The sequence below is a fragment of the Chiloscyllium punctatum genome, chromosome 37, assembly GCF_047496795.1.
Source record: "Chiloscyllium punctatum isolate Juve2018m chromosome 37, sChiPun1.3, whole genome shotgun sequence".
Taxonomy (NCBI): Eukaryota; Metazoa; Chordata; class Chondrichthyes; order Orectolobiformes; family Hemiscylliidae; genus Chiloscyllium; species Chiloscyllium punctatum.
Genome location: NC_092775.1, coordinates 18,661,501 through 18,685,413, shown reverse-complemented (window position 1 = coordinate 18,685,413; position 23,913 = coordinate 18,661,501). Strand labels below are relative to the sequence as shown.

The window sequence follows — 23,913 nt, the reverse complement described above, 5'->3', positions numbered from 1 at the left end:
AGGATGCAGGCGGTCTGGCAACATCTGTGGAGAATCAGAATTAATGTTTCAGGTCTCTGACCTTTCATCGGAACCCTGATATACTAATGAAAGGTCACAGACTTGAAACATCTCTGCTTCACTCTCCAAAGATGTCACCTGCACCTGCTCAGTTTGCTAACTCATCAAAATGAGGTTTCTTAGACCAATAAAGAGAACCTAAATAAAAGGTTGACATCTTAGGATGAAAACTCAAATGAACAGTAGTGGTGCTGGAAGACAAAGTAAACACTTTTGTAAATAATAGATAGTCTTGTTTCCCCAACTGTTCTTGGACAAACATGTGCTCAGTATATATAAGCCTTTTGGAAAGGTTGTCTACTGTTTCTTTGCATACTTTACAACCTTCAGACATCAAATATAAAAAAAGGGTATCTAAAATAATTGGGGCTGTACACAATAGGAGCGAGTCTACTGAACCATTAACTTGGTGGTCAATTCTAAAAAGGATGACATACTTTTATTTTTGTACATCTATATCCCTCCAAAAGAAATGATACATCTGGCTCCAAAGTCTCTTCCAATTCTGTGTCTTTCCAGGATGTCATACACAAGCCCAGACCATTTCTTTTCCAAACACAAACATACACACACACACACACACACACACACTCCATCCCACCCAGTCTGTTTATCTCACTGCATTTTGACCAAAAATGCTACAAAACCGATGGAAAAACATTTTATGTTCAGAACTAACCAAGGTTTAGGTTAAGGATGCTGCCTGTAGGAGGGGTTTTCAAAGTCCTTTCTGATTTAGCAGCAATGGGAGTGGAGGACTGAGGAGAGAAGGGTTTTGGGCTGCCCGACACACTGCCAGCTTGACTCATCTTCACAGATCCAGGAGAAGCTGAAAGAGGAAACAAACTGAGTCAAATGTGGAGCTGGCGGAGAATTCCAGGTTTTGAACAAAATGTTTGCAACCTGTGCCACAACTGAGCATTAAGTCAGCAGGGGGTTAATGGTTGTTTTCCAATAACTGCACACGCCGTACAGTCATTGAGTAGAATAGTCTGTTTAACCAGTGAATATGGAATCCATCAAGCCTACAAGGGACTCCTGCACAACTAGTAGCTTCATTTTTAATGATATATTTAATTCACTAGATAAATTCCATATTCAATGGCAATTCATCAAGCATCCCCACGTTCCCTTTTGCTCATTTGGTATAAACAATGATGCGTAAGTCTCTGAAGTTTGTGAATACATCTCAAGATTTTTAGCAACTCATCCAACAAATTAGCAAATACCACCACTTAGATGCTGGTGACACTGGCACATCATCTCTACAATACAGTGTCCACCATTCAAATGAAACAACATGAAAAAAAACTATTTAAAATCCATGTGCATCTATTTTCAAACCAAGTTTGCTAAAGCTGCACACGTTTTCTGAAATTTCTATATAAAATTGACCAGCATGAACCATTTCTGCCTCTCAATGATGCAGCCACGTGTATCTGAATTCACTATTGGAATAATACCAATGCATAAGTTCTGCTCTAAGAGCCATAGAAGTTAAGCCTCCCATTGACTGCCTCACCTGCCTTTAGAAAATGAAGCAAATTTAAGTCCTCTTTTCTTTGTCAGTTACTCACCCAAGTTCTTACATTGGGGAATCATACCTGTATTCCTGTCAATGAAATCCATGGACTCCTCACTTGCACTGAAGTGACTGGAAACTGCTTTCATACTCTTTTCGGCAGGTTCAGTTTCTAGATCAGAACCAGTATGTACTGAAGAGTTTGTACTCATGGGCGAGCGGGGCATATCCGTTAGTGAAATTCTCCTATTGGGACCACTGATCAACATGGACTTGCTGAGAACTATCTTCGGTGATGCAGTCATATCAAAGTTTAATTTCATTTTTTCATATTTATCAGGTTTAGCAGTCCCTGCTGCTGGATTCTGGGGATCTTTTAACATCTGAAATTGGTTGTTGGGAGTGTACGGTGACCGGAAAGGTGCATAATTGAATACCCCAAACTTTTTGCGAATGTTCTCCACATAAACTTCCATTTCTTGCATTGCACTGTTGAAGATGCTTTTAGTCTTTTTCACAGAAAAGGGAATTTCCTTTGACATGAGGTAGCAATTGTTTATTGGAACCCAGGCCCTGCATGTAGAAGAGAAAATGTATTTGTAAATTTGAAATCAAGATAATTTACTTTGCTTCAAGGACTACTGTATATCTTTTCCAATTCTGGTTTTCTTAACTCCACATTCCAATAACAAAAGTATTAAGAAAATATGCAGGTGACCTTCTCATACATAGCTGCTTTTTTTTTATTTAACTGCTTAAGTACAAGAGAAATTCCTGGGAGCAACAGTGTCATTTTCTGCCCTTGCACATGAAGTCACATTCACTCTTGTGCTCGCTGATCTACAATAACTCTTGGCACTCTCGGTCACACCTTGATTTAAAATCCTTACGTAGTTTTCAAATCCTTCAATGCCTTTGTCCTTCTCTATTGTAATCATCCGAAGCCCAGGACCCACAGAGCTGCACTCTTCCAAACCTGGCCTCTTTCACACACCAAATTTTCTTCACCACTATTGGTGGCTTTGTCTTCAATTCCCTCTGTTCCATGCTCTGGAACTAACTTCCTAAATTTCTCTCCACTTCTCCCATGCATTTCCCCTCTCAATGCACTGGTTACAGACTGCCCAATGACTAAACTGGTCAAATAATCTTTAGCTTGGCATCAAATTCTATATGATAATCTCTGGGATATCTCATTCCAAAGAAAATGCTACATTAATGCATTGCTGTTGTCACCAAAAATACAAAAATAGAATAGAAAGTTAGAAATTCTGGTTACTGCTGGAAAGGTGGCCACAGCTCCAGACAATAATACAAGCAGCAGGATGAATCTGTTAAGAAAACCATGCCTCATGTGAGATACTGAAATAAGACTGGACCTTCATTTAGGAAGTTTGAAGGGACTGGTGTCCTGGATAAATTTGTCACCCTTAGCTCATTACAATTCTTGTTCTGGGGGGATTCAAGGGAAGCTTCCAGAAATCTTGGGAAAGATCCCCAAACCATGATTTATAAAGGAGTCAAGATTATGTTATTCCAGGACTCTTCCCCAGCTCTGGTCTGAAAGAGGAATGCGTTTGGTGAAGCGAAGAAGTGTTTAAGGGTCTTAAATATTCAGTACTCCTTGCACTACCTAGCAACGCTACGCTTTAACCATGAAGGTCTGTGTATAACTTTGGATTACTGGAGAAGGCCAAGGAATTTTTGGACTCTCTTAGATAAATTGTAAGAGTTAATTGATGTTGTTTTGCTCTCCCCCCACTCCGGTTTACATCCTTTTTTTATATTAATCCTTTTTTTTAACCTTACTGTTTAATATTATCTTCGGGGGGTGTGGAGAGGGATTTATTTATTTATTCTCTACTTAGCGATTTTCTCCCCCCTTTTTTTAATATATATGTAGGCCGGGGGGGGGGGGGGGGGGGTTCTAGTTAATGTTGGTGGGGGGGAGGTGGTTACCTTATCCTATTTTATTTCCGTCTTTAGGAACTGGGTTGTTTTCCCCTGTTATTTTGTATTATTATATCTAATTATTACTTGTTGAGGCTGTAATTTTATAGTTATATATGTTTATACATGGTATTAACATTACCAAATATATCCAGGTGTTGCTGTGTGTGTGGGGGGGGGGGGGGGCGGGGTAGGGTGCTTACTGTTAACTCTAGCTCTGTAGTATATTTGAATTTTCTTCATCCTATTGAGGGACGTCTGGGTTAAGGGTGGGGCACTGGATGGGAGAAGATATGATGGACATTTGGAAAGGAAGTGATACCCCCTGGGAACAAGGGGGAAAATCTCCATTTAAATACGTTATTTTAATTTAGAAATAGTTTTTTATTATATTGATGTAAGTGTATTAAAGAGCCTTTATTTTTGTGAATTTTATATGCTCTATGCTCGGGATGTTCTGGATAGGGTTTCCCCTCCCAAGAGGTCTCGGACTTGCCTGGACGATTATGGTTGATCAGTCGGTTAAGTGGTGCATCTGGAATGTCAAGGGGAATAATTCACCAGTGAAAAGGAATAAAATATTATCAAACCTCAAGAAAGAAAGGGTTGATATAGCTCTCCTACAGGAGACACACTTATTGGATAAAGATCACTTGAAACTACGACAGGGTGGCTTTGATCAGGCCTTTTTCTCTTCTTTCAGCTCAAAAAGCAGGGGAGTTTTTTTTTTAAGATTAGATTACTTAGTGTGGAAACAGGCCCTTCGGCCCAACAAGTTCACACTGACCCGCCGAAGCGCAACCCACCCATACCCCTACATTTACCCCTTTACCTAACACTACAGGCAATTTAGCATGGCCAATTCACCTAACCTGCACATCTTCGGACTGTGGGAGGAAACCGGAGAACCGGAGGAAACCCACGCAGACACGGGTAGAACGTGCAAACTCCACACAGTCAATCGCCTGAGGCGGGAAATGAACCCGGGTCTCTGGCACTGAGGCAGCAGTGCTAACCAGTTGTTATTCTTATTCGGAAGAATTTCGCTTTCAAAATCCTAAATCAGATAAAAGACGAATCTGGACGATATATTCTGATTAAATCGCTTATAAATGGAGAGGAATATGGGATCTTAAATTTGTATTGCCCTCCCGGCACATCCTTTTAAATTTATAATGGAAGCCTTTTCAAAATTGATGGCTCTCGGTGCTTGTCATACAATTAAAATCTCTCCCTGTAATTGTATTATGGATCCAGAAATAGATAGGATTCCCAAGAGCATCTCCCAGATCTAGACAACTGGTGGATTTGAACAAAGAATTAGGACTGGTAGATGGATGGAGATGCCTTCATCCACAGGGCAGAGATTTTTCTTTTTACTCCAATCCACATAAATGTCATACCAGAATGGATATGTTTTTTGCCCCCTCGATTTTTTAAAATTCCATATCATCCTGTAAAATAGGCAGTATAGCAATTTCCAAATCATGCTGCTGTATATATGGAAATCAAGGCGAGGAACAATGAGACAACCCCCTGGCATTGGCGTATGGACCCCTTCCTGATGAGAGACGGTAAATTTGTAAAGTACTTCTCTCAAGAATTTAAAACTTTTTTAGAAATTAATTCAGGTATGGCTAAAAACCCATCAATGATGTGGGAGACCATCAAAGCTTACGTGCGAGGTTTGATCATCTCCTACTCAGCGACCCAGAAAAAAATTAAAGGGAGAACAACAGCATCTGCTCGACGCTCGCTTAAAAGCAGCTGAAACGGCATATACTGACAGACCTTCTATTATCAAATTAAAAGGATTACGGCCCTTAGGACAGCTCTAAACACCACGCTTACCCAAACGGCTAAGAGGAAAATATTATTTGCAGAACAAAGGTTATATGAATTTGGCGATAAACCTGGTAGATACTTAGCATTTCGCACAAAGAAAAAGGCGGCCTCTCAAACCATCACATCTATCAAGGAAAGTACGGGTATTCTGACTCATGATCATAAAAGGATTAAAGCAATCTTTAGAAAATTTTATTCTGATTTATATAAATCGCAGGATTGAGAAGACAGGACTAGGAGGATGCAGTCATTTGTTAAAAACCTGACCTTTCCAGACATAACTCCGGAACAGGTATCAGTCTTGAATGTTCCCCTAACAATCCAAGAAATACTTGACGCAATCAGGCAACTTCAGAGTGGCAAGGTGCCTGGCCCAGATGGCTTTCAAGCTGAATTCTATAAAGAATTTACAAGAATATTGGCTGGTCCACTTATGGACATGTATAACTATACATACAGTCAGGGCTGTCTCCCGCCTTCGCTGAAAGAGGCGAATATCTCTCTTATGCTCAAAAAAAGGAAAGGACCCAGAAGATTGCGCATCATACAGACCAATATCCTTGCTAAATGTAGATTTTAAAATCCTCTCTAAGACGTTAGCATTGAGGCTAGAAAGGGTATTGCCACATATCATAAAGGAGGATCAGACAGGTTTATTAAAGGGCCTTAGATCATCCAATAATGTTAGAAGGGTTTTGAATATGATTCAAGCCTGCCATGAGGGAAAGATACCAGGAGTAGTAGTCTCATCAGATGCGGAAAAGGCATTTGATAGGGTTGAATGGTCATATTTGCTTTACACATCGGAAATGTTTGGCGTTGGAAAGGTGTTTACCAAATGGGTCTCAATACTGTATAGTGATCCCAAAGCAGTTGTGATTACCAATGGATTAGGCTCAGATAGCTTCAGTGGGGATAGGGGCTGCCGTCAGGGATGTTCTCTTTCGCCATTACTATTTACGCTAATAATTGAGCCACTAGCAGAAGCTATATGGGCTGACCCTAATAGAATGGCCCCGAGGATTGGTACAGGTACACATAAAATTACCCTTTATGCAGATGATGTTCTTCTATTTCTCAGTAATCCTTTGATGTCCGTGCCTCGCTTAATCCAAGTTATTAATACATTTAGTGTATTTTCAGGCTATAAAATTAATTTCTCAAAATCGGAGGCTATGCCAATGGGTGGCCTGGCTAGTATATCCCACTTATTGGATGGATCCCACTTTCCTTTTCGGTGGTCCCTGGAGAGCTTTTTATATTTAGGCATTTTTATTACCCCAGTATTTGGTCAGTTATACAAGGCTAACTTTGTGCATTTACTGGAAAGGATAAGGCAGGACCTTCAGCGATGGGGAGACCTTCCAATTTCCTGGCAAGGTAGAATAGCACTAATTAAAATGAATATCCTGCCCCGTCTCCTATACCCTATGAGAATGCTTCCGGTGATGCTGCTAAGGCTGGCACTACGTAAATTATATGGCTAGTTGGGTTCCTTTATCTGGAATCATATACAGCCCCTCATTAAGCTGAAGAAACTACAGCTCCACAGGCAAGGGGAGGATTGGATTTCCCAGATTTTAGAAAACATCAGTTAAGTTCCCTATTAAGTTACATAGCTGATTGATTGTGGGTCAGACAAGACCCAATCTGGCTGGACATCGAGGCCTCTCAAGTAAAATGCCCACTTATTAACCTCTTACTTTCAGACAAGAGGAATATCATTATGGACCACTGTAAAAACCCTATAATACTAAACACAATTAAAGCTTGGAATATAATGCGGCAAAACGAGGGCAACTCACAAAACATCCCCCTATGCTCCGATAGTGTGAGCAAGGGGATTTCAACTGGGGCTTACAGATGCCACTTTCAAACTCTGGAGATCCAGGGGTATCTCATGTTTAGGGGATCGGTTTAAAGGGGTCCTGATGTCTTTTGAACAGCTGCGTCAGAAATTTGGATTATCTAATGGAGACCTCTTTCGATACTTCCAAATTCGAGATTACATACAGAAGAAGACTACGTTATTAGATAGTCTTTACAAATCAGATAGAGAACGTAGAGTGCTATGGCCAATGGGGGTATCTTCCGTCAGCACTACTTATCATTTATTACATGATGAAGTATTGGGAGATATGGACAATCTGCGTAAAACATGGGATCAGGATTTGGGACTGGAAATCTCTATAGAAACGTGGAATAACATTTGGGAAAACGCCAGAAGAATCACCTTCTGCAACAGAACTCAGGCCATTCAGCTGAAGATACTTCATAGGGCCCATATAACATCAGATCGATTGGCAAAATTTAAGGCAGGAGCATCTCCAATGTGTCCCAAATGTAAAATAGAGGTGGTCATTCTTGTACATTGCTTATGGACCTGTCATAAGATCCGTAGATATTGGACTAAAGTAGCAAGTGCTCTGACAGAAATCTTAGGAACGGAAATTAGTGTGGACCCTGTATTGCTCCTTTTGGGCTTATCGAACTTACCCTCCCTGGATATGCACAGGAAGGGATTACTTTCTATTCTCTCTTTCTGTGCAAGGAAAAATAATTTTGGTAAACTGGGTGGCTGAGGGCTCCCCTGGACTTTGGAATTGGCACAGATCAATCATGGAATGTATTCCCCTTGACTTCCTTACAAATATGGTGCACCAAAAGACCGCATTATTCGATAAAATATGCCAGCCCTTCTTGAATTACATAAATACAGATATTTCTGCCATCCTAACAAGGGCTTTTATTTAATTGAGATGGCGAACCTGGCTGGTCTGGAGCCCCTTGGGAGAGGAATCCCACACGAATACGGGTTTTGTTACGATTTGATGTTAATACATTCCGAGCATGTATCTCACTACCCAATTTCTGTGTTATCCGTTGTTTTTTTTTCTCTTCTTTGAATAATGTAAGAGACTTAATTATACACTCTGGTTAGTTGTAGGTTAGATTAGTAGTTAGTTGAGTTTTGTTTTTTTTCCTCTTGGTTTTTTTTGTTTGATAAATTTTGGTTATTATTTATTTAAGATTTAATTGTATATCAATGTTTATACTTGGGTTTTTTTAAATTTGTAAACTTGTAAAAATGTTAAATTTTCAATAAAAATATCTATTGAAAAAAAAACAATTCTTGTTCCACTTCAGGATATTTGAGCCTTGTAATCTCGGCTAGCACTTCAATGCTTCACCATGAAAGAAGTGGAGGAGCTACTTTCCATGTGAGACAGTTTAAAAGAAACCACGTTTGAGCTTTTTGGCTAATGTGGCATTATTTAAATGAAGAGTTGACAAGTCCTTCTGGTGTCCTAGCCAAAATGGAGTCCTCAACCCACACTTGCAACAAAAGCAAAATACTACACATGGTGGAAAACAGAAACAAGATCTGAAATGGTTGGAAATAATCAGCATGTCATGGAAGAGCTATGGAGAAAAACAGAGTTAACATCTCAGGTCAATGAAAACCTTTATCAACAGTTTCTGTTTCAGTTAAAGGGTCATTGATTGAAACATTAAACATTTCTCTCCATAAATGCTGCTTTTGCCACAACTATCAAGACTAACTATACCACCATCATAGAACAATACAGCGGAGAACAGGCCCTTTGGTCCTCGATGTTGTGCTGACCTATGGACTTTTCTCAGCCCATCCCCCTACATTATCCTAAAATCATCCATGAGCTTATCTAAGGATTGTTTAAATCTCCCTAATGTGGCTGAGTTGACTACCTTAGCAGGTAGGGCATTCCAAGCCCTTACCACTCTGTGTAAAGAATACCCCTCTGACATCAGTCTTAAATCTATCACCCCTCAATTTGTAGTTATGCCCTCTCCTACAAGCTGACGTCATCATCCTAGGAAAAAGTCTTTCTGTCTACCCTATCTAATCCTCTGATCATCTTGTATGTCTCTATCAAATCCCCCCTTAGCCTTCTTCTTTCCAATGAGAAAAGACCCAAGTCTCTCAGCTTTTCCTCATAAGGCCTTCCCTCCAGACCAGGCAACATCCTGGTAAATCTCCTCTGCATCTTTTCCAATGCTTCCACATCCTTATTGTAATGGGGCGACCAGAACTGTACATAATATTCAAGTGTGGCCGCACTAGTGTTTTGTATAGTTGCAGCATGAGATTGCGGTTCCGGAACTCAATCCCTCTATCAATGAAACCTAACACACCATATGCCTTCTTAACAGCACTACTCACCTGGGTGGCAACTTTCAGGATTAAGCGGTTCTCTACAGTGAAGACCAGGACTGCAACTTTAAATGTCCTGGTCTTTTTAGCTCAGATCCTTAGTTTTAGGAAACAGGAATTTGTTTTCAAATTGCTGGTATAAGGCGGCCAAACTAAAACAGCACTCAAAAGCAAACAGCAACACATTAAATGGAATTACCCCATTGTTTTTAAGGCAAAGATAGATTTTTGAACAGTTAAGGAAGAAAGGGTTCTGGTGAGAGGTTGGATAAGTGGAGCTGAGTCCACAAAAATATCAGCCACGGTCATATTGAATGGCAGATCAGGCTCGTCGGGCCAGATTGTCTACTCCTATTTCTTAGGTTCTTATGAATCCTGACACTGTTACAATCAGCTACTCAAGTGTATCGATACTTTAAAATGATACAAAGACGAATTTTTTAAAAAATGCACTTAAACCAATTGTTTCTTGTGCAGTGCCCTAAATTTAACTGCTCCAATGATTATTAGCACCAGTGACAGTTCTGAAACTAAATGGTACCTTACCAGAATGCTGTACTGTTGCTAGGATACAGTCTGAGCTTAGAAAGAAACTAAATTATAGTGTGGGTTCTTTATCCATCACATGTTAAGTGGACATAGCATTAACAGCTCACAGCCATAAAGTTACATTTTGCTGAAATTATGGACCAAATTGCTAACAAAAACATATTAGAAGCTTCAAATGAAAGTTTTAAGATGTACATGGTGTTGCCTGAAGTAGTTTTCCATAACACAGAATCCAAATGCTATACTGCAATTGTTTTAAGGAATGGGAGTCCACTTAGGGAACCAAATTAAATTAGTTTCCTATGTAGACTGACTTACAGACTGTCAAGAAAAGTTACCAGAGCACAGCTCAATTCTCACCTGTCATGTTGCCCGAAGAAGCGTGCATCAACCTGTCCATCCTTGTCCCGCAGTGCTTTTGCGGGCCAAAAGGGAAAACCTTTAAGTTTAGCCCAGACAAGAGGGTGGGGATTACTCTATATATAAATAAAAAAGGGATATATCTATAAATATTACTGCATAAAAATAGAACTATTTGGATAGCTCTGCAGTGCTAAACACAGAATATAAAAGAACAGAACAGTGTAGGAGGGTTGATAATATTCAGTGCAAATGACTCCAGTGGTGGCTCAGTGGTTAGCACTGCTGCCACACAACGTCATGCACCCAGATTAGATTCCACCTCATCTATGTGTACTTTGCACATACTCCCCCTTTCTGTGTGGGTTTCTGCCAGGTGCTCTGGTTTCCTTCCACAATCCAAAGATGTACAGGTTAGGTGGATTGGCCATGTTAACTGTCCAGGGATATGCAGGCTGGATGGATTAATTATGATAAATGCAAGGTTACAGGGATAGAGTGAGGGCTGGGGGTGATGCTGAGTCTGGGTGGCATGCTTTTCAGAGGGTCAGCATGGACTTGATGTGCCAATTGGCCTCTTTCTACACTGTAAGGATTCTATTATTCTATAATGGCTTAAGAACTGCAATTCTCATACCATTACAGGATGGAAAACATAGGACTTCAATGGAATATAGCAGCACATCTTTGCATCAACAGTGTGCACATGACATGCATAGGAAGCATTTGAAAGGCCAACTCAATCAGTACATCCATCATGAGAACTGAGAACAATCTGCTGGCTCTTTTCTGAGTTAGGAGCAGCTGTACTTCAGGGTATTGGTTCCTTACATTTTCAGTCTACATTCTTACAATGAAACTATCTGCCTTGAGTGAGAAAGGAATGGAAATTTCATAAATATCTAACTGTTCATCAACATGACAGTCAATTATTGTATTTGTTCTGGAACAGGCATTATAGATTTTGAACCCAAGGTGGCAGTCTATCACAACTTCCTTCAGAAGTCGAGTACTGCATAACAGCAGTGTTTCAACAAGGTGATATTATGAGTTGAGTAAATACTGAGGAATGCAATTATTATGCTTTGCCTGAACATCAGTGGACTTACAACACTAGAGTAAAGACAACTGATCAAATTTGAAGTTAGAGATACAAATAAAATAAATGAAAAGGTATAGAAAATAGAAGCTATTTATTTTCAAAGGGAAATGTGAGAAAGAATGTAGAAAACTCACAGGCTCTGAGGTAAAATAGGTGGAATTTTGTACTCATCTCCATGGTGTGTTTGATAGCACTGGAAGAGGGGGACAATTCATTGGGCAAGACAGTCGCAGGCAGGTACAACACCACTTTCCCATCTCCTCCCCAATTACATCTATGGACAATGATTCAAACCTACTGCCAGCTGAAGTCCTTCAGTAGGCAATTCATGTTCAGTCTCAGTCTCAGCTCAACACTGCTGACATTAACCCAGCTGCTGTTGGGGCTCACCCAGCAGGGAGCATGGAAACAACTGCTGGTTTATGGGCTGGAGGATGGGAGGGGAAGAAAGGCACTCATGTGAAATCAATAGCCACCCCTGCCCTTGCTACTGACATTACAACCCCACCTCATAAATGTGCAATCTGAGGTGAAGTGATGGTATTTGCCATTGATCATAAAAAAATAATGATGGCATGGACTAAATCTTTTTCAGCATTATTGTGACTCTGACATTGGCTGTAGGGTTCTTCAGGAGCAACTATGATGTAATCAAACAGGCCAAACACCGAATCACATTGAAAGATGCTCACGGACAGCAGAGCAGTAAGAAACAAACATTGATGAGTTCTCGTATTTTAATATTTTGAAAGACAGCAACACAAAGATTAGAACATACATGCAGGATTAAGGACAAAGATGATAGGAAACAAAGATTTTATCTTATGGAATTTGACAAATCTCAAAATGAGTTTTTCAGGAGCAGGGAGATTTGTCAACAATTACTTTGACTCAGCATGTTGTTAAAATCCAGGTAATCATATCAACAAGGTATAAATTTTAAATCAGGAGGTTACAGTGGAACGGAAAAAGTTAGCAGCTCACAACAACTCAAATGACTTCTGAAGATTTCCATTTGCAGAGACTTTCAAGATCATGTCATAGAGGAGCAGAGAATCACTAACAGAATCACCCAAATTTCTATATTTAACAGCTCATATATAGGGGCCTGAAGTTACTGTCAGTTTTCCAGTTACAATAATGTCAAATGTTGATAGTTTCACTCAGGTGAGAGGGAAAGGATTTAAAAAGGTCACTTTTTCCACGCAAAGGGTGGTGCAAGTCTGGAACAAGCTGCCAGAGGAGGTGGAGGAGACAGGTACAATTACAACATTTACAAAGCATCTGGATGGGCACACGAATAGGAAGGGTTATGGGTCAAATGGAACCAGATCAGTTTAGGATATCTGGTCAACATAGTGTCATGAGTTGGACAAAAGGATCTGTTTTCATGCTGCCTAACTAGGATTATAAATGATCCAGAAAGTCTGATCAACTTTGGAACAGATTTGACAGTCAGTAATCCTCTTCACAACTTACACATTTCACCTGTTCTGATTTTTCTAGTCTCTCTGGAATGTTTCCAACGGAAGCCAGTGAGAAATCTGCTCTGTGTAGGAGCAGCACTGCAGGCCAGGATTGATACAGCACTGTGTTTCAGCAATTAAAGATCCCAAAGGCACTTTGACAGAGACAGAGGGAAGGCAAGTGAGCAGTAAGTTAACAGCTGGATAGGTGTGGGAGACTAATTAGCTGTCAGGTGAGTGGATGAGTGCTTAGGTTGGGATGTGGGATGTTGGACTGGGTTCAGAGTTGAGAATGGAGGAGATGGGTGCATCAGTGCCTGGAGGTCAGGTCCTTTAGGTTTGAGAGTCCGGCTTTCAGTTTAGTAGGTGTCCAGGAGCTAGAGCAGGTTTTTAAACCCCAGGTTTTCTGGACAGCTATTAAACTTAAATAATGAGTTGACGCACTCAGAATTCTTAGACTTTGAGGCCTTTTTAGAGAGAGTTCAAAACACAGGGGATTTTCCCACCGTTATCTTCAATTTCCTGGGAAAGTCCCCTGTAGTCAACTTTATCGCGACCCACAACTCCAGTCATCCAACAACTCAAGCTATGGAGCCAATATATTGTTCTGCTATTGAAACTGAAGTACATGCAAAATCATTCATCCTTTTGAAGACACAAGGTGTTATGGTTCTTGTTTCTCGAATCATTGAAAGTTAACTATTCCTAAGTTAATCCGCACACCAGTTGAAGATCTGATTGGCTTTAAATGCAGCTCCTGAAGTCAACTGGAGGGTATTTTCTGCTGCTGGTAAATTGTTGATTACATTGAGAATTTAAATTGGCATTTTTCTTTTATTCTTAAAGCCAAAAAGTGTATTTGCTTGCATTGTGAAACACATATACCTTGCAATAAGATGTAGCTCAGTACAGCAGAATTCTAAAGATCACTAACAACAGTCAAGGTTCTGAATAACAGAAAATACCAACAGTGAATTAAAGCTGAAGTCTTAGTTGTCTGATGAGTAGACTACCAGAACTGCTGCCATAAACACTGAGGTTTGTCATTTAGTTTCTCCAGAAAATTTCAACTTACACAAGGCTCACAGAACCAGTTGTCTCTCTTCTGACATGCCGCCAAGTAGCATTCTGGACAAACTTCAATCTCATTCATCTATTTTTAAAAAAAGAATACAATCACCTGAAACTATTGAGTCTCAACATAACTGAAAAGGTACTTCAAATAAGAATGCTAAAAATCAGAAAGACAGAAATGAACAGCAATGTTTAAAAAGAGAAAAAAAAACTAGATTCACATGAAGAATCTAATGAACAAAGGTCAGCCTAAACTTTCAGTGCCTGAAAGAAAAAGGTATGAACGATACGGCTACGGTTGTGTTTTTATTTCATATAAAATACAGTACAATACAGAGTAAAAGATTCTTCTGCACTCCCCAATAATGCTTTATAAACCAGAAGTGCAGTGTTAAGACATGATGCAACTGTCTTGTTATACTTACCTCATGCTCGCAGATTTTAATGATCACCTTTGCTGTTGCTGTTAGTTTGTGATTGGCTGCAATACAAAAATCTATTATTGATTTTAAAAACAGAACCCTACACTATTAACATTTAATTTGCTAACAGAGCACATCTGACAAATTACACAATTTTACAGGTCTGCTTGGCAAAGTGGCAGCACTCTCACCTACCAACTAGAAGGTTGTACATTTAGAACTGACCCAGCGCGTAATTTACATGGACTCTTCAGTGCCAAACTGAGGGAATGCTATATTGTCAAAAATGCCATCTTTCAAAAGGGAATGAAGACCTGTTCTATCTGTTCAGATGAACATAAAAGATCAAATGGCACTTTTTCAAAGAACAGCAAGAACTTTTCCTTTTCCTTAAATTTTCCTTCTTGCAGACATCAATGTACTGTTGAAAATCTTATTTCAGACATCAATTTACATTGAGAAGAGTACGACAAAATTAACCTTTCAAAATTACATCCATAATGATAGATGAATAGCAATATACTTCCAATTCAGAATGGTGTTTGGCAAGTGGGAAAATCTTGGTGGCACTCCCCTGCTCTTATTGTGGTTAGCCTTTCAGGGGATAGAAACCATTAGTTTTGAAAGTGCAGCAGAAGAAGCCTTGGTAAATGCTGCAGGCTATCCTACAAGTCGCACACTGCTCCAGTGATGGAGGCGATGAATGTTTAAGCTAGTAGATGGGGAGCTGATCAAACAGGTTGCTTAGTGTTTAATAGTCTCTAAATTGAAGAGTTGTTGGAGCAACACCCAACCAGACAAATGGAGAATAAGTTGCATTGGTGTGATGCAACAAAGAGCAGAACTGCTATTTATAGTTCCTTGTTGGCTGTACAATCTTTTTGAAGTTGGAAGGTAAATACTTGCTGCAAAATACCCAGTCTCCGAATTGCAACTGTTAGCACTTATGTCACTGGTCCATGCAGAAGCCAAAAAGAGGTTTACAACAGATGTCAGGAAAGGGCTAGTTCAGGACTCTTATCTTTGAAGACAGTCATTGTCTGTGCTGAGGATGGTACTTTCCAACTATCAGCTAAAGCTTGGATCAAACTAATAACAGAAAATGCTGGAAAGACTCAGCAGGTTAGGCAGCATCCATGAGGACAGAAAATGAACTAACATTTCGATCTGAACAGGAGCCTTAGTCTCAAAACCTTAATTCTGTTTCTATCTCCACAGATGCTGTCAGACCTGCTGAGATTCTCTGGTACGTTGTTTTTATTTCAGATTTCTAGCATCCACTATGGTTTGTTACCTTAGATTTTGAATTCAAGTCTTGCAGCACATGGGCATGGGCTGCTTCATTACCTGTGCAACTTCAGGTGAAGCTGGAATGCTGCTTTCATCAGCAATCTGCCATAATTATGACATGCTTTCAGAGCGATCCTTCACTAAGTTCCAGCCAGTGGGCCTGTAATATTGCCCTGACAAACTCCTGCACCAGTGACCTAAACCAAAATGAATGGTCTCATGACTATGGCCATCTCTCTTTGTTCCAGTTATTTTCTCTCCCAACCAACTCCCAGTGACTTCAGTTTTATTCCTTGGTACCATGCTCGGGCAAAAGCTTCCTTGATGTCAATTGATGTCAAGATCAATAACTCTCTCCTGAACTCTAGAATTCAGCAGTGTCCATGTTTGCACCAAGGCTGCATTGAGTTGCAGCAAAAGCAGAACACACAGAATATTAATGGCGATTAAGTGCTTATTGGAGCACTCTTCATGATCCTTTCTAACAGCTTGTTAATAATTGGGAGTATGCTGATAGATGGAGGTTGACCAGGATGGATTTGTCCTGCTTTTACGTAATGTGCAAGATAATTCTTCAACTGTTAGGTAGATGCCAGTATTAGAGATGCACTGGGACTAACTAAAGCACAGCAAGGACTGGAGCACAGAACTGAAGCACTACAGCCAGATATCGTCAGGTCCATTTTCTTTGTTATGTCTGGAGCACTCATCTATTTGATATATGGATGGAAATAAACTGAGTGAAAATTTACACCTGTGACCTTCGGAAAAAGCTAGCTGACAGTGCCAAAGTTCAAACAGGAATAACTTGGCAATAAGCCAACTCAGCATGGACAGGAAGGAAGAACAATGAGAGAAAAGGCATTTGACAAAGTAACTCATATTTTAAATTAATGTACTTTCCCTTTCAGTCAAAGGAGAAACTTGTATTCATAACAGCAAAGCGTTCTCACACATTCCATTTGCATACTCTTTTACTGCAAGTTCCCTCTATCTATAAAAAGAATAAATACTCCAGATACGTAGCATACACAAAGGGCTCCAGATGAAGCTTCAGTCCATACCAAGGCAGCAGATCACAGCCAGAACAGCAGCAGCAGAGCATTGTATAACTAGTTTCAACCTCACCCAGCTATGGAAGGGAAGGGGGAGGAGACACAGGAAATAAAACAAGTGCTCCACTCCTGGTTATTCTTCAGTGTTCCCTGCTAATCAACACCAATGTGTGTCCAGTGAACATGGACAAAGTTGGGTGAAAATGCAATGCTTTCCAGTGTGTAATAGCCTAAAGTTTACTGTCCATTTTCTTTCACTCTTTCACAAAAGGTCTCTGAGGGTCTTCAACACAAAACCAGAAGCAAAATAAAAATTGGTTACAACCAATTTAACATTGAGTATAAAGTTGTCTAAGTCCATAGGAGAAGAATTCATTCTTACAGCCATGGACATTTACCATATCACAATTAGATTGAAGTGGATATGCTGCACACTGTACAGTTTCACAAAAGGAAGTTGTTCAATCAAACTTCAGAGACAGCACTTTGTAAGAATGGCACTTATACAAGTTCAAAAAGGGAAGTAAATCAATGGCAGTTAAAGTAATAACAACATTTGGACATGAACCTCCACAATATTAGAGGAAACTGTACACAAATTGTACATTACCTAAACACCAAAGTTTTATTAGCAAGCACAAAGACACTGGAAGACAGTAAGATTCCAAATGCAGCATTTACCTCACAATTACAATTGACCCATGTTCAGTCAACTGCAGATTTCTTTTAAATAGTTATTTCTGTAGCTGATTTGTGATTATTATTACTTCAGTTCATGTAAAGGGCAAAGGGTCAAATCTTTGAGTACATGTAGCCACAAACTTACAGAAATTTGTTTACTTTGTGATGCTAAACTTAAACATTAGTGCAGTTTTTCCAACTACTTAAAAATGATGATTCGCTATGATTATGTTACTTTTACAATCAAATTTAGATATAGTTGAATTTACTACCAGTCATATAAGTTAATTCAAGGACTTAAAGATCAAGTGTTCCTTTACTAAAGTGCCAATGAAGAATTGGAGATTAAAGTAACTGGCCAGATTTTACAAGGGAGGATAATTTCTAGTAGACTATTATGATATTTACCACCGTTATATATGATGCAATTATGCAATATCCACTTGACATCAGCAAGGAAAGCCTCAGTACACCCATACATCTTCTTCTTGACATTCTGAAAAGGAACAGAAACACTCAGCAGTTGCAAATAAGAGACTGGAGGAGGAAGGACTAGCATTTACATAACACCTTTCACAACCTCCAAACACTTCACAGACAATCACATATATTTGATGTGTAGCCACAATTGGAATGCACCTCACACAGGAGCTAATTAGCACACAACAAACTCACATAAACAAAATATTATTAACAGCCACATAACCTGTTTTTCAGATGTTGATGAAGGGTTAAATATTAGCCAGGACACTGGAGGGATGTCCCCAGCTCTGCTTCAAGTTGTGCTAGGGGTTCTTCTGCATCTTCCTGAGGTGCCAGCTGGGGCCTTGATTTAACAGCTCATCTGAAAGGTAACACCTCACTTACGCCATCAGTACTATAATGAAGCTTCAAGCTAGATTCTTATGCTCAAAAAAAGTGGGTATTTAACCTAAAAAAAATGTAATTCTGAAGCAAATGCACCCTTCTGTACAATATGACCAATACCATGGAATATTTCATAATGCTGTAACCTACCTTTGTAAGAATACAGCTGATTGAAAAAGAGTACCCTTCAAATTAGCTAGGGGAGATTACTAACTAAGTTTACAAATTCAGGCAGGTTGCTCCAGTTCTTGTATTGAAGTGGAGGCAGTGTATGGGACAATGACAAAACTAAAATGAACCAATTGGTCTAAAGGCTCGTGTGTTCTAAATGCTTTAATAAAGCTGAACTTGTTTGTGACACAAATGAATAAATTTGTCACAGTACAGAAAAGGTTAAAAATGAGGTTCAGTCACACAAATAATGGCTCTATTTAACTGGATATCTTGTTGCATTTAGTGATTTGCTTCTTAACAGACAGTCCCATGCTGTAAATTGAAGCAATTATTCTATTCCAAAAAAACAGTTGTTGAATGATTGAACTGAAACTAATCTTCTCAAATTATTTTTGAACTGATTATTTTTATATTACAATTATAAAGTGCGAACATTCAATTCTCAGCGGGGATCTACCTCTGGGTCAGGTCATAAAATATTTGAACAAGCTGTTTAAAAATAGGCACACTTTCTAGCCCCAAACACCACAGTTTTAGTTTGCATCTACTTAGATATTTTTCCAATCAACCTGTCTAGAGATGTTATTGTATGCCTTTGGAGCAAGTGGGACTTGAACTCGGGCTTACTGGGTCGGGCTTACTACTACTATGCCATAAGAGTCCTTGAAACTTGCATACAATATTCCAGATGCTATCTCACCAAGGTTATGTACCGCTGAAGCTGGAATCTTAACTAGTCTTTTCAATCAACCTGTTCACACATGTTGCAGTAGCCTCTGAAGGAAGTGGTACTTGACCAGGATCTTCTAGTACAGAAGTAAGGACACTACCATTTTGCCATAACAGCCCTACAGGTCAAATAGATATTTTCTAATCAATCAATCTATTCACAATATTAATATACACCTCTGGAGCAGGTGAGACATGAACCTGGATCTCCTGGGTCAAAGAAAGGGATATGACGACTACTGTGTCACAAGAGTTGTAGGAGTTACATAAAACTACCAGTTTTAGGCCATCACTTGCATACAATCAAGCACAACGTGACAGGTTGATGAATATGTGCCATTAAATATAATTAATATAAAGCTAAAATACTTAGAAAAGATCACAGGGAAAGCAATATTATAAAACTATAATGAAACAAAGTGCAGCCTTGATTCATTTTTTAGAGGAATAACTATTTCAGTCACTTAGAAACTTTTCAGTCTTTACTGGCTAAGATCACTAAGATATAGTGAATCAGAAAACATTTGGTTATACAGTTTAAGAATCAGCAAAACAATCCTTTTTTTTATATTTTGTTACATATGGGATGGAGTACAAATTTACAAATTTTAGAAGTGGCCACAGAACGGTGGATAAATCTATCAAAAATACAAAGTACAGAGGGGTTCTTGCTACTTCTAGAAGATCCGTTCCAAGAAAATCTCACAAATAGCGAAATAATGAAAAACAGGAGTATATTTCCCTAAGGAATTTAATAGGTATTTAGAATAGATATTTGGCAACACACCTAAGTACAAAACAGTTGAACAAATTCCAAAAACTGTTCCTGAATAAAATTGGGACATATGTGAACAACAAATATTGGGACAACAAATAGCAAAGATCCCTTGAAATCATAGAGGGATAGAATAAAGTTTTCTTTTTGTGTTACAAACATATTATTTACAAATTTCTGTCCTCCATATTACCAAAAGGATGAGGTACAATCTGTTACTGTTCCTTGTGTTCTTTTTTCATTCATTACCAAAAATATAGATGTAAGGTGCAGTAATTGCAGTAATGTAATCAGAAAGTATTTCTCTAACAATTTATATAAATCAAATTTGAAATTCAGGAGAAGTACCTTTATCCCAAAAGAGGATAGAAGATAGTCCTGTGACCTCATGGAGTGTCTGAGGCACACAGCATGGATGCTTTTAATGAATGAACGATAAAGGAATGTAGGAACAGGATTAGGCCATTCAGCCCTTCAAACCTGCTCAGCCATTCAATAAGATCATGGTTGACCTGTTTCCTAATTCCATATGTCTGTCTTGGACCAATATCCCTTGATACTCTTGCTTAATAAAAATCTGTTTCCGGTTTAAATTTAATAATGGATATAGTATTGTCAGAGGAAGAGTGTTCCAAATCTCCATTACTCTATGCAGGTAGAAATGCTTTCTAACATCTCTTCTGAATGCTCTGATTCTAATTCTCAGACTATGTTCCGTGGTTTGACAACCTTTATCTTGATTGAAATAGCTTATCGTTATCTACTTTGTTTTTTTCCTTTTAATGTCTGAAAGACCTCAATTAGATCAACTCTTAACCTTCTAAATTCTAGAGAATAAAAGTCTAATTTGTGTAATCTTTCCTTGCAACATAATCCCTGTCACAAAATCCAGTTACCTTCCTTGTAAACCTGTGTGGAACTCCCTCCAGGGCCAAAACATCCTTCCGAAGGTGTGGTGCCCAGATCTGCTCATGGTACTCCGTGGGGTCTAAAAGGGTTTTGTAATACGTGCATCCTTAAATTCCAGTCCTTTAAATATGAAGGCCAGAATTCCACTAACCTTCTTGATTATTTTCTGCATCTCAGTCCAAAATGGGAAACTTCACTACTTGCTCTGTTTAAATCCATCTGCCACAGCTTTGCCCATTCACTTAATCTATCAATATCCTGTTGGAATTTTACTCTATCATCAACACTGTCTACAATTCTATGTCACCAGCAAATTTGGATATTTGACTTTTTATGTCATTATCCAGGCCATTAATGAATATTGTGAATAACCGACATCCTAACATAGATCCCTGCAGGACGCCACTAGTCCTACCAATGAGTACTTACTCATTACGCCAATGATGTTTCTGGTCAATTTCTGATCCAAGTCATAAACTTGCCTCAATTCTGTGGGCTGCCGCCTTAGCTAACAGTCTGTTGTGTGGGATTTTATCAAAAGCCTTCTCGAAGTCCACATAAACAATACTCTATCAACTTACTCTGTCCACCATCTTAGTCACCTCCAAAACACTCGATGAGGTTTGTCAGGCAACACCTACCCTTCATGAATCCATGCTGACTTTCCCTGATTAAATAAAATTTTGAGGTGATCAGTTAGCTTATCCTTGATTATGACTCGAACAATTTTCCCACCAAAGATGTCAGGCTAACTGGTCTGCAGTTCCCTGGTTTCTCTCTGTCACCCTACTTAATAGCAGAGACACATGAGGAAATTTCCAATCCAGAGTACAACTCCTAAATCCAGAGAAGGAAATATGAGTGAGAGTCGGGTGGGAGATGGCTCAGAATAGGGACAGAATTGGTTCAAACATTGACAGAGCGGATTGTCAAAATACCTGTTATTTTGTGCACGGAATTTATAATTTCATGTTTTCTTAAATCATAAAATCCCTACAGTATGGAAGCAGGTCATTCAGTGCATCAAGTCCACAGTGACCCTCCGAAGAGTGTTCCACCCAGACCCAACTCCCTACACTAGGTATTCCCTATGGCTAATCCACCGAGCTGCACAGCTCTGGATACTATGGGCAGTTAAGCATGGCAAATTCACCTAACCTACACATCTTTGGCCTGTGGGAGGAAACCAGAGGACCTGGAGGAAACCCACTGGAGAATGTGCAAACTCCACACAAACAGTCGCCCAAGGGTGAGAATCAAGCCTGGATGCTTTGAGCTGTGAGACAGGGAGCTAACCACCAAAGGCACAGTGCCACCCTCTTAAATATTTTGGATCAAATTAATGTTTCTACATTTGTTTTTATATAATGGTGTATAATGAGCCAGAGAAAGGTTTTAAAAAGTTTCAACAAAACTACCAATCAAGTGTAACCAGAACAGGTAGATGGAATCAAAAAGCTTTAATTTTGATATGAAAAGTAAAACTCAAAAACACTGAAAATAAAGCACCACAACTTCAGGACACCTGGGCCTTGATAGATTATTGAGCAAACTACCACCAGGCAAATACTTTGCACTGTGCAAGTACAGTGTTGTCATATTCAAAATCTGCCATTGGATGGCAGCAGACAAAAATAAGTAAATTTGCTGAAAATACAATATTACTGTGCTTGTTTTGGAAGAAAAGTGAGCAAAGGCAAATTCAATACAGGTGAATAGAGGTGCTCTCCAACTGCAACACAAGGCACAAAGATCTCAGACAATGGATTTACCTTTTCTAATGTGCAAATATCCATTGGGTGAAAGATGTACTCAGCATAATCAGGATGTTGTTCTAATGAAACTGGCTTCTGGAAGGGCTCAGTCTGTTAAGAAGGTAGAACAGTGCATTATGAAACTAATGGAGAAGTGAGGGGTGACAAATTAAATGTTTAGGTTAAATATTTACAAGTTACAAGTTTCAGTTCACTTTCAAAAGTAAGATTTTGATTTCATGTCCAGATAAAAACTGCAACATAACAGCTCCACAAGTAAAACTAGTGATTAGCCATGTCATGAGAGATCCCAGAAATGATTATGTTTAATGATACACCATTTTCCTAACCAGAATTAAAGGGCCTCACATAAAGGATGACAGAAACAATGCGGTGTTGAGCTCAATGATGCAGGGATATATAAAGTTTTGCATGCCCAGGGCCACATGGGATAAGTGGTGACAAACAACTGGTGCAGTATTTCCCATCAGGAGCCAGAGAAAGACAAGAAATACAAATAAATCAGCCATTGAGAATCTTTGATGGATAACTTAATGACTCCTTGCAAGGTCAAACGATAGTGCCACTGACAAGTGGCTGATGTTGATCATGCACCCATTCTCTTAATTAGAGGAATTGGAAAGGGTTCAGAAATATAAAAGAAAACTGGTAGACAGAAATAACACAAAAAGGGAACTAATTACCCAAAATGTTACTGGTCTATGGAAATGAGGCATTTCTCACAGCTTTTATTTATATTATCTTGCATGAGAAGGTAGAGAGACATTCCAAAGTTTTTTGGGGACTGCACTCCAGATAAATGGATCACTTCTGCCACTAATGGCAGCTGAAGATGAAACCATTAGACAAATCACAAATAGTGGAACTTCCAGGTATTAAATCCTCATGCAAGTACTGTTGCCGCAAGGCAAGTATTAATGCCTCTTGTACTTTGAATGATTATCAATTCTGTTTTTTATCATTATAAGAATTAATTAAGCAGGGTTATCATGTAGCTACTAGGAGAAAGTGAGGACTGGAGATCAGAGTCAAGAGTATGGTGGTGGAAAAGCACAGCAAGTCAGGCAGCATTCTGAGGAGCAGGAGAATTGATGTTTCGGGCATAAGCCCTTC

At 39.2% G+C, this 23,913-nt stretch overlaps 1 protein-coding gene across 13 annotated transcripts in view; it reads right to left on the bottom strand.

Annotated features, from left to right (window-relative positions):
- The window catches only part of zmynd8 (zinc finger, MYND-type containing 8), a 161,471-nt gene that overhangs the window by 22,160 nt on the left and 115,398 nt on the right, over nucleotides 1–23,913 (bottom strand). For 8 of the 13 annotated variants that reach the window (XM_072556359.1, XM_072556366.1, XM_072556353.1 and 5 more), the window contains 7 exons: nucleotides 22,798–22,890; nucleotides 17,980–18,067; nucleotides 14,549–14,619; nucleotides 14,125–14,202; nucleotides 10,482–10,597; nucleotides 1,665–2,155; nucleotides 740–889 (listed from right to left, as the gene is read on the bottom strand). In XM_072556359.1, the coding sequence (XP_072412460.1) occupies nucleotides 740–889; nucleotides 1,665–2,155; nucleotides 10,482–10,597; nucleotides 14,125–14,202; nucleotides 14,549–14,619; nucleotides 17,980–18,067; nucleotides 22,798–22,890 (1,087 nt within the window). The remainder of the gene's footprint in view (nucleotides 1–739; nucleotides 890–1,664; nucleotides 2,156–10,481; nucleotides 10,598–14,124; nucleotides 14,203–14,548; nucleotides 14,620–17,979; nucleotides 18,068–22,797; nucleotides 22,891–23,913) is intronic. The other 5 variants (XM_072556354.1, XM_072556361.1, XM_072556363.1 and 2 more) reach the window with 3 other exon arrangements.